At 45.4% G+C, this 11,720-nt stretch overlaps 1 protein-coding gene across 4 annotated transcripts in view; it reads right to left on the bottom strand.

Annotated features, from left to right (window-relative positions):
* Positions 1-6,628: 6,628 nt before the first annotated feature.
* Positions 6,629-11,720, bottom strand: part of HNF1B (HNF1 homeobox B) — a 52,674-nt gene continuing 47,582 nt past the window's right edge. For 2 of the 4 annotated variants that reach the window (XM_054709218.1, XM_028157582.2), the window contains one exon: positions 6,629-7,551. In XM_054709218.1, the coding sequence (XP_054565193.1) occupies positions 7,286-7,551 (266 nt within the window). In that variant the 3' untranslated portion in view covers positions 6,629-7,285. The remainder of the gene's footprint in view (positions 7,552-11,720) is intronic. The other 2 variants (XM_008149526.3, XM_008149527.3) reach the window with 1 other exon arrangement.

The raw sequence follows: 11,720 nt of genomic DNA, 5'->3' as shown, positions 1-11,720 counted from the left end.
GATGCGAATCACTAACGTTTATTGAGCATTTTCTTCTGTACCTTGGTGTGTTGTTTACTGTTTTGTCCCCAGCATTTAGTACCTGGCATATCTTTATGTACCTTGTTTCTCATTTAATCCCATTTAAAAAACACACAAGGACACAGGCTCAGAAAGGCTAAGCAGCTTTCCCAGGATCACACAGCTAATACGTGGTAGAGCCAGGATTTGAACCCAGATTTGCTTGACTCCCTCAGCCTGAGCTCTTAGCCACCACTCGACATGGCAGCAGGAAATATTTACTAGATGAACAAAGGGGTGGATGAATGGTTAACCCTAATGACAGCAGCAGCCTATTGTCTGTTTCCATGAGACAAACATGAGCAACATGTTTTAAGTTTTTCAACTGCTGAGTCAAGCTTCTCCAAAGTGTGGCTCCTGTTGAGAGTAGATTTCATAAAGATTACAAAACCAGCATCTTTCTGGTGACCATCCATGTTCTTGCACAAGGCAAGGCAACCTATTTACCAAGGGAATGATGACTTGTAATTGGAAAAGTGCTAATAAAGAAATGATCACATTAAGTTCTATTTTCACGGTGCGTTGTGAAGTCTCCGTATTACGACCCTCGCAAGAGATTAGGTCCTAATCCTTGGAAGCTGTAAATGGTCATCTTAAAAGGAAAAAAAAAAGTCTTTTAAGGAAGATGTGATTAAGGAAGATTATCCTAGATCAGTGATGGCGAACCTATGATACGCGTGTCAGCACTGACACGCATAGCCATTTCTGATGACATGCATGCCGAGGATGAAACATTTGCGAAATAATGTTTTTTCCTCAAAGTGACACACTACCTGAGTTATGCTTAGTTTTTTGGCAAAGTTTGACACACCAAGCTCAAAAGGTTGCCCATCACTGTCCTCGATAATACAGGTGGACCCTAAATGTAATCACATGTATCCTTGTGAGGAGGAAGAGGGAGCTGTGATACAGAAGAGAAGGCAATGTGACTGTCGGCAGGGACTGGAAGGATGTGGCCACAAGCCCGGGAACCTGGCAGCCAGCAGAGGCTGGAGGAAGTGAGGGACAGCTCCTCCTCTCTCACCTCTAGAGGGAGTGCAGCCCTGCCAACACCTTGGTTTTGGCCCAGTGATACTGATTGTGGACTTCCAGCCTCAATTGTGAGAGAATCAGATTCTGTTGTTTCAAGCCACCCAGTTTGTGGAAATGTGTTATAGAGGCTGCAGGAAACAAACACACTCTCTGAGAGAAGGAAGCAGCACAGGGAGTAAGTTTTTAACCACTAGCACAGGTGATTCAGAAATAGACACTCTTGTGTCTTTTTAGGCTGGATGCCCCAAAGAAGTCCTGCCTTGGAAAGCAAGGGTATAGAGATCCCCCCACAAAAATGCATCTACGTCCTTCTGCTCTTGTGCCCTTTCTCTGCTTCGTTCTCTCTAGTACCCATCAATAGCTGGCATGCTTTGTGTTCTTGTTTAGTTATTGTCAGTTCCCTCCCAGTTGAATGGAAGCTCCATGGACAAAGTGACATTTTAAAAACTGCTTTTCTCCCCATGCCTAGAAGAGTATGTAGCATATAATGAACACTCAATAAACACTTGTTGGAGGAATGATTAAATGTCATCTGACTGTCACCCGGAGAGTCCTGATGTCATATCAGAGATGTGATAATAGCAGACATCACAGCATCACTTACTACCAAGATGCTTCCTAAAGTACCACTTCCAAAAACAAATGAGATAGGACCTGTGTTCGGGCAATACTGTTTCTCATTTCCTAGAGCATCAATTTCTGCTTCCTACTTTGTTCAGGCCCCAAACCTCAGAGTCATCCTTGATGCTTTTCTTTCTTACATTCCACACCTAAACCATCAGGAAGTCCTGGTGCCTTAGAATTCTCTACCTTCAAAATAACATCCAGAATCAGCTGGCCTCTCATCACCTCCATGCCCCGCCCACAGGTTGGATGATGGCAATGGGCTTCCTGATGGTTGGTCTCTTTGCTGTCTCTCTTGGCCCCTCCCTACAACTCAGCAGTCAGAGGGATTCCTTTAAAGCATACGTCAGATCTTATCGCTGCTCTGCACAAAACTCTCCGGTGGCTCCCCCAGCTCCCTCAGAATAAAACCCCAAGTCCTGACAGCAGCTTACAGCAGTCCTTACAAACGGTGACAAGGCCCTGTGCCATTGGTCTTCATGCCCCAGCACTGCTCACTTCCCTGACCCACCGTTCTCCCTCGTGCAGCTCCAGCTCCTCTAGCCTCCCTGCGTTTCTGTTCCGTCTCCGGGCCGCTGTCCTGGCTGCTCCCTCTGCCTGGAATGCTCTCCTCCCAGGTGCCCACATAGCTCACTCCCTCGGCAACCCCAGGGTTCTTGGATGCCACTTTCTCAGTGAGCCTTCCTTGGCCACCCTATTTCAAATGACTGCCCCCACTGCCAGCACCCCTTTTCCCTGTTTTATTTTTCATAGACATTTTTATCACCTGACATGCACGCGCGCGCGCACACACACACACACACACACACACACACACTTTATTGCCTTTTCCCCCTCACTAGAGTGTGAATTTCATGAGGACAAGGGTTTTTATCTATTCAGTTCACTGAGGTATCCTCAGTGTCTAGAACCATGATGCCTGGAACACAGTAGGTGTCAGTAAATATTTCTCAAATAAGTGTTTAAATAAATAACATTATTCTGGATTAGATGATGTTTCCAAAAGCAAAGGGATACACAGAAGGTCTTATAGTAACTCAGGAAATCAGGCCTGCTTTCCATAGTTTGGGGTTTTGGGTTTGTCTCTTTTAAAAGATGCACTTTATCTTTTTATCCTTCTCATAATTGGGAATAATTAAATATAATTGGCTTATTAAGGATGTCTGGAGAATAGGGCACAGGAAAGAAACCCACCTTTTGGGAACGTAACAGTATGTATCTGGTGAAAAAAATTAAATATGTGGAGACAGTGAAGAAATATCTGGTGTTCATTTGTATTGCATGATCTGTTGCCATAAACATACATATGCAGGAACGATTCCTGCTTTTGAGGTTGTTCCCCTCATGTTTGCTCTGCTCCTTGTCCCTAGTGTTTCCTCTATATTCCTGCACATAGCACTTCACATGCACCCAGGAGAAAATGGTCATTGCAGCACGTGTGAATTCCTGCACACTCCAGAGATTCATTTATAAAATACGGTCATGTTATAAATCTTAGCTGACAATCTAGTATTTGACCTCTGAGGGAGGGAAGGAGGGAGGGAGGGAGGGAGGGAGGGAGGGAGGGAGGGAGGGAGGGAGATAATATATATATATATATATATATATATATATATATATATAGAGAGAGAGAGAGAGAGAGAGAGAGAGAGAGAGAGAGAGAGAGAGTTTTATAGGCATCTGGTTCAGCTAATTGCAATTTCTCATGAATATTCAGCCTGTATGATGTAATTGGGACAGTTTGAAGTGTTAAGACATGAATACGACATATGCCACAGTGTGGTCCATTATTGGCAATCTCTTATTTTCCAGAGCAGATTTCAATGGCATTTGTTTGAATTAGCTCCTCATTCAAAGGGGACACATTAGTCCCCTTATTTTCCTTGGAAGGAGTTCACTCTTGCCTCTCTCCTCTGGAGCCACAGCCTTCCTTGCTCCCTGCACTCCTCCTCCACCCATCCTTTGGAGCACACAGACAGCTTTAGTCCGCAGCTTCCTAGCTCTCGGGTGGTCCTCATCGCAAGATCACTACATCCTACTTTCTTCTTTCCCCCGAAAGAGACAAAGCCTTCCCCTGTCCTCAGACTTTCCCTTCCTCCCTCATCCTTGGTTCACTGCTGGGTTTGCTACACATCCCAGAAATGAACAAAATCATTTAACCAATTATTGGCAGTTTTCTTTACCAAGCATCCAATTTGTGATGAGGTTATCTGGAAAGATCAACCAGACCTAGAAGACTACACGAGAAGGCATTTTGGCACGAAAGAATATGAACACCAGCGCATTCCATGACACACTAGGCATGTTTTTAAGTGTATAACATGTATTAACTCATCGACTCCTCAAACAACCTTATACAGTAGGTGCTATTATTATCACCCAACTTTATGTAGGAGGACAATGAATACAGGTTAGGTGGTGGAGCTGAAGATTCTAATCAAGGCATTCAGGCTCCAAAATGAATATCAAAGACCTGCCCCCAACTGGGGGCCAGGAGCTCACATTCCCTGCATTGTGTTTTTATCCACCTGAACTCAGCAACTAATACTTGTTATCTCTGCTTTGGGGGACAATAATCCACTGTTTGGCATGGAAAAGTTTAATACATTTTAAGGCAGATTTTTCATTCCTAATTTTATTTCTTATCCATGGATGTTAAAATGAAATCTGCCTTCCCTAAAGCTCACCCTAGAAAATGACAGCCGGTCATGGTGAAAATGGAACTATCTGTCTGTTGACCTGGGTGCAGGGTGTAAAGAGAGACCCTGGAAATGTTGGTCCATAAGGTGCGGAGGAAGGTATAGGGGTTTTCAGCTGCAAATGAATCTTCGGAGTGGGTAATACCCACCTGGACCCATGCACAGCAGACCTCCTCGTCCTGCTTAGAGACAGTGGAAGAAGGTCCCTGTTTTATTTTTCAAGTACAGTTGCTATTCAATATTACTAGTATATTAGTTTCAGGTGCATAGCATAGTGATTATGTATAACTTACGAAGTGACTCCCCTGATAAGTTCAGTATCTAGCTAGCCCCATACATAGTTATTATATTATTGACATATTCCCTATGCTGTACTTTACATCTTCATGATTATTTTGTAACTACCAATTTGTACTTCTTAATCCCTTCACCTTTTCACCTATCCCTCCAAGCCCCCTTGCATCTGGCAACCGACAGTTTGTTCTTTGTTTCTATGAGTCTGTTTCTATTTTATTTTGTTCTTTAGATTCCACATATAAGTGAAACCATGTGGTATTTGTCTTTTTCTGTCTGACATATTTCACTTGGCACAATATACTCTAGGTTCATCCATGTTGTCGCAAATGGTAAGATTTCATTCTTTTTATGGCTGAATCATATTCCGTTGTATATATGTACCACAACTTTATACAATCATCTATTGATGGACATTTAGGTTGCTTCCATATCTTGACTATTGAGAATAACATTACTATGAACATAGGGGTGCATATATCTTTTCAATTTAGTGCTTTGGGTTTCTTCAGGTAACTGCCCAGAAATGGAATTGCTGGGTCGTCGGGTGGTTCTATTTTTAATTTTTAAAGGAACCTCCATACTGTTTTTTGTAGTGGCTGCAACAATTGGTCCCTGTCTGATTAGAAGGGAGGTGCTAATCTTCTTGGGGGCTTTCAGTTGACAGGGTCATTTTCTACATGCCTTTGTTTACATCAGATTTGGTCCCTAAAGACCTTCCCAACCCACCCATCCTCCCTCCCATCTCCACCTCTGCCTAGATGACCTCTTGGATGAATATAACTTTCTGAATTCTCAAAGCCATCACAACAATGCAAGATCTAAAATCTTTCAAAGCAGATACTTGCTATTCCAGAAACAACATGAGTCCAGAAATGGGGCGTCAATTGAGACTGCTGATTGAGGCCTATATTCCCTTCCTCTCCCTGGAACTCACAGGCCATCTCAACTAGTGACAGGGGATCTTGGCTTCTCTTGACACATGGTGCTTGGTCTTGACCTCAGCCATTTCAACCCAACCATGAGTTTGCTCTGGACTACTTCAGCCCAAATTACATTGTTCAGGGGAGCCAGGAACCAAAGGAGATCAGCATTTCCATATCCATCCATCCCTGCCCTGGGCACATAGTAGGTACTCAGTAAATTTGTCTGGCTCACTGAGATTTGCATCTCCCACTAAACTGGAATTTTTAAAAACCTGTTGCTTGGGGCCTTGCTAACATGTTGACTAGGAAATATTCCATCTTAAAGCAAGAAACCACAAGAAGTGAGAAATGCTGGTAGATCTATGCTGTACACAAGAGGAGACAGTCAAGAGAGCAGGTCCATCTTCCTTCTTCGTGAGTCAACGCTGGATTATTTATGGCAAAGTCCCTGCTGGCAGAGTGTCCAGGCCTTTAGCTTTTCCCCTTTTGGACTATTTGTATCCATTAGCATCCCTACTAGAGGGGGAAACCCAGGCAGAAGGCGACACCCACAGGCGCCCACTCTCCTAGTGATTGATGGCCCTACAGAAGGGAGGAAAAGCTGGAATTAATGTTTAAGCTGTGATTGAAAAAGTGGCTCACAGGGTTTCCATCTTCCTGCTTTTTATCTGTTCCTATGACCACAGTCACCGAGAATTGGCTCTATCACTTGACTCTTGTGAATTGCAGAGAAGAAAAAGGTGTTCTCTCCTGCTCTAGCTATATCCTCTGTGATGGATTTGTGGAGTCTGGCTGGGAGAATGAACTCTTTTTACCTTAGCAGTAAAGGCAGTGCAAAGACATGGGGACATGCAGCAGGGAACCCAGTGGAGTAAGTGGAAAATTCCAAGGCGGCGGAGGCCAGGGGTCCTCCGTAGAATGGCGGCAGGGGAAGTGTCAGAGACAGAAATATGAAACTCTGGGCAGTGATAAAATAGTTTTAATGGGAGGCTTTCTGAAAGGACTTTTTCTTATGCTATCAAACAGCCAGTTTCCCTGCCTTGGGGTTTCTTGGGGGTGCACTGGCTGAACCCTTAGCCCCACCAGATGCTAGGACGTTACTCTGACACTATGTTCGGCCCCTCCAGGGATCCAGAGGTGTGTCTTAACATCAGGAGACTGGAGTTAGCTGGCAGGCAGTCCAAAATACACAGTGTCCCTGTGCGTGTCCAGGCATGAGAGAGGGGGCAAGGGCTGCACTTACGATGTAGGATATTTCTCCATACGGGAAGGAAAAGGGGGCAAATCACTTTGAAAAATTCAACTCTGACCTTTACAATGAAAACTAATAGATACTTTAGTATTATATACATGGCAGAGGGGCAAGGAAGTGGAGGGGAAATTGCACTTAATTACAGTAGTTTATAGTTTACACCCATTGGACAAATTTACTTCTTTAAAAGAAATCTCAAGATCAGTTGGGATGGGGGTGGGGGAGGGAGTGCTGATATTTACAGTGTGTTTGGCTCAGTTCAATATAGCACGTGTCCTCCTCTCCTCATTTCAGTAACAGATTCAAGTTTTCACATCGGTTTGTTCGATGAAGGAGCATAATGTAGACACTACGGCTTTCTCTCTTCCTCTTCCGTGGTTTCTTCTCCCACCTCTGGATCAGATGGGAGGACCTGGCATCTTGGGAGAGGCATCGTGACAATACTGCATGGAAGGGAAGCTGGCCTTCGGGCTGCGCCTCCTGAGAACGGATTGTCCGAGGTTCCAGCAGGATGTCAGGTAAGCAGAGACCTCTTGCAGGTGCTTGTCAGGCCACTGGGCTGTTCCATGACAGCTGTCCGGAGAGCGATGGTGTGGAAAATAGGATCCTTGTTGCTGTGCACAAAGTAAGTGATGTGTGGGTATCACCAGGCTTGGAGAGGACACTGCAGAGAGAAAGGACAGAGAGCTCAGCTGTGTGCAATTGGCAGGGACACGGGCCATTAGTTTGGCTTCTGTCGGGGAGTTGAGACCCAACTCAGCTGGCAAAGATCTGGGAGTGGAGGGCTAAGGACTGAGTGTCTGCCCAGTTCTGCGGTGCTGGTCCGGAAGCACATTTCCTTTAGCAAAACCTGCCAGCCGGCTTTCCCGGCCACTTCAGAAGAGAGAAGTGAATTGCTGCAGACCTTGCAATAGTCATAACTCGCTGACCTTTATCCCGAGCTTGGGCTCCTCTTTCTGCGAGAGCAGTGTTTATAAAGAGCTCAGTGTGGTTGCAACAGCGGCTGGATGGGCAGCTCTTGCTTCTCATAGAAGCGAGACCTCCAAGAGCAGGGCCCCTGAGAACACTGGTCCCCAAACGTTAATGGACCTACGAGGACCAGAGATCCTGTTAAAATGGAGATTCTGGTTCAGTGGGCCTAAGAACCTGCATTCCTAATCAGCTCCCAGGTTGTGCTGATGCTGCTGATCTATTTTGAGCAACAAGGTCATAAAGCACATGAGAAAAACAGCACTTACTCCAGTGATTTATCAGGGAAGGAGCGTGGGAAACTGCAAAGTGTTCTCTAAGGCTCATTACTATCAGGGCAAGAAACTTAGAGAGCTGGGAAAGAAATCCAAGGGCTGAAGGCTTCTGATGCCAGGCTTCCGGTGGGCTGGGGCGGTGGGGAGAGACCCCAGAATGGACAGGGAAAGCCTGCGAGGGGAGCCACACCCCCACCACCGGGCAGCTCCTTTCCAGAGCCCTGGGCCTCATTCGTTTCAGCCGTCGTGGAACATCATTCCTCTCCTTTTCCTTCCAAGGAGTCCTTTTTCTGTTTCCCTCTGTCTCCTCCTTCCCTTTCACTTGTGTTGGCATCTCAGGGGAAGGTTCTGCCTTTTGGCTTAGCAGCTTATTCTCTCAAGACTCCCCCTCAATCACACACCCATGCACCTACCACGACCAGTACAGGCCTACTATCCCATTATCATTTCATTAATCAGTACTTGCAACCATAACCCTAAATGAGGTTGCCATTCTGTCCATTTTACAGATTAGGAAATCAGGACTCAAGGAAAGTCGGTGAATTATGCCAGATTTCAGAATTATGAGGGACTGGAGCCAGATTCGGACCCATTCTGAGGTTTGAACCCACGTGTTCTATGACGCTCTGAGGTAAGGAGCCTTCGACTAGCTTTGAGCTCTTGGGTCAAGTTCCTCTCTCTGTGCCTCAGTTTCTTCACCTATAAAGCGGAGGCTGTTGAGGGATTAGATGAGCTGATACGCAGGAAGTACTCAGACTGGTGCTCGGCGTAACTGTTCTCATTAAGACTGCTGTACAGGGTGCCTCAGTCCATGCTGCTCTGCGTGCCCTTCAGAGCAGGCCAGAGCTGTACCTTCGTGTGACAAGGCAGGTTTCTGACCCTTTTACATTCTTGAGGCCCTGCTCAGGGTCCTCTGATACCCTTTGCCTGCTCTTCCTCCCTCTACCCACCCCCACTCTCGAGCCTCTTTACTTCCCACTATCAGCCTTTTTCCAATTTTCAGATTTCAGGTGGAGGAGAGAGAAAATGGCTTGTGACCTTGCAGGTTTCAATAGAAGAGCAAACAAGAGGGCAGATAAGGAGACGCCAGCGAGATTCTATGACCTGTCATTAGGGATGGGCTTTCCCAGCTATCAAATGTTTGCTCACATAATAAAATGGTGACAGGGCCCTAAATGTTGTCAAAGGAACTAGAGTTATTTGCCCCCTTGAGTCTAAACACAAACATCTGATAAGGGGGACACTGTGGTCCCTCAGAACCGAGGCCCAGCACACGCAGCCCCACGGGGGGCCTTGCCCACAGGATCTCTGAATGACTACAGAGCCCTCCATCTGAAAGGGGTGGTGTGTCTGGGGCGATTGTTCAGGATGTCCTCCTTCTAAGAGGATTTGTTAATAGTGATAGCTAACATTTATCGAGGTCCTACTGTGTGCCGGGCACCAAGCTAAGTAAGGGCTTTACACACATCATTGCACTGAGTTCTTACATCAGCCCTTTGAGGCAGGTAATTATCATTCATTCCTTTAGCACATGTGAGTGCCTTCTACATGCTCAGTTAGCACTTTTTTAGGCAAGGGGATGCAGCCCTGAGCAAGACCCTGTTCACTCTCTCACATGATTTTGGGGAGGGCTTTGAACAACAAACAAACAAACAAGCAAATATACACTGAGTGGCCAGATTATTATGATCTCTGAACGCATAATAATCTGGCCACTCAGTGTACATCCTATATAATAAAAGGCTAATATGCAAATTGTCCCCTCGACCAGGAGTTCAACCAGCAGGCAGGCCGGCCAACCACCCATGTCCCCACCCCGTAGCCAGGCTGGCCAGACCCTACCCATGCATGAATTCATGCACTGGGCTTCTAATACACACACACACACACACACACACACACACACACACACACACACTGAGTGGCCAGATTATTATGCGTTCAGAGATTATAATAATCTGGCCACTCAGTGTACATATGTATGTATAAAACTTTAGATGCAGATGAATACTTTGTAGAAAAATAAGCATGGTAAGAGGGTAGGCGACTTGAGGAAAAGAGAATAATTTAGGGAGGGAGATCAAGAGGGACTTCTTTGAGGTGGTGACATTTGAGCTTAATGAAATGAGGGAGAGCAAGCAGGCAAAGGTGCACATTAAGGAGTGTTCCCGGCAGAAGATACTAAAATGCAGAGGCCTGCAGCAGGACCACTTTGGCTTTGGTTCAGCTGAAGCTGAGGAAATGGGAGGAGGGGAAGGAGGTGAGAATGGTAGGGCCAGTAACAGGCTGATCACAAAGGGCTTGGAAGTTTTGGTTGCAATGTGAAGCCATTGGCAAGTTTTGACAGGGGATTAACATGATTGATTTCCTTTTTTAAAAGAGATAATTCTGGCTGCTGTGTGCTGAACAGACCATTCCCATAATAGGGGGGCAAGAGTGAAAGTGGGAGTGAGAAGTTAGGAGCCATGGCAGGAGGTCAGTGAGATGGGGGTGGGGGTGGGGAGGGGTGGGGTACAGGTTTCGGGGGGGGGAGGGGGGCCTTAAACTGATGGGTGGGAAGTAACCAGATTTAGGATGCATTCTGGAGTATCCCTAGAAGAACTTATTGATGGACTGAAAGGAGGATATGGAGGGAAGACTCAAGGAGACTCTCTGGCATCTCACCTGAACAATTGGTACCATTCTTGGAAATGGAGAAAAGCAAGGAAGAAGCAATTTGGGTACAGAGAAATATGGGCAAAAGGATGAGTTATTTTAGGCAGATTCAATTTGACAGGCTCGTCAGATATAGTAGACATACACATGTATAGGCTAAAGTAGCATTGTGTTTGTGAATGGGCACTCACAGGAGAGATCTGCATGGAGACAGAGTTATAGAATCCTTCAGTGTGTATACTTGACCCAAAGCCACTGGATTCATAGAGATCACCCAGGCGTGAATTAAGAAGAGAATGTAGCCTTGGGGCCCTCCAACAAGTGAATACTGAGAAGATGAGTTGCCTGCTAAGGAAATGTGGAGAGCCATACATGGGTAATGTCCCAAAATCAAGTGAAAAAAAGGAGTGATTGGCTGTGTCAGAGAAAGAGATTGATAAGTGACCACTGAGAAAGAAGATGGGCTACATATATACAATGGAATATTACTCAGCCATAAAAAGGAACGAAATCTTACAATTTGTGATAACATGGCATTATGCTAAGTGAAATAAGTCAGAGAAAGACAAATATCATATGATTTCACTTGCATGTGAATAAAAGCCCAGTGCCATTTAAAATCCTCCTTTCTGAGTTTGAGAGGCTCTCAGGGTTGACATCCTAGGAAGCCTAGTTTGCCCAGCTGCCATGGACTGGGCATTTCAGGTCAAGCACTGAGCTAAGTGTTTTATAAGACTTATAGCATTTAGTTATTACTTCAATTGCATTTAGTTATTTCAAAGATCCCACAAAAGAGGAATCATTATCTTCATATACAAGTAAGGAAACTGAAGCTCAGAGAGGCTAAGACGTTTCCCTGGGGTCACACAGGTAGAAACTGGTTGAGTCTTGAGCCTGGGTCTGTCTAACTCCCAAGTCAGTACATATATATATA

This window comes from Eptesicus fuscus, chromosome 20, assembly GCF_027574615.1.
Source record: "Eptesicus fuscus isolate TK198812 chromosome 20, DD_ASM_mEF_20220401, whole genome shotgun sequence".
Taxonomy (NCBI): domain Eukaryota; kingdom Metazoa; phylum Chordata; class Mammalia; order Chiroptera; family Vespertilionidae; genus Eptesicus; species Eptesicus fuscus.
Note: the sequence above shows the minus strand (reverse complement) of the source record. Positions and strands in the feature narration are given on the sequence as shown.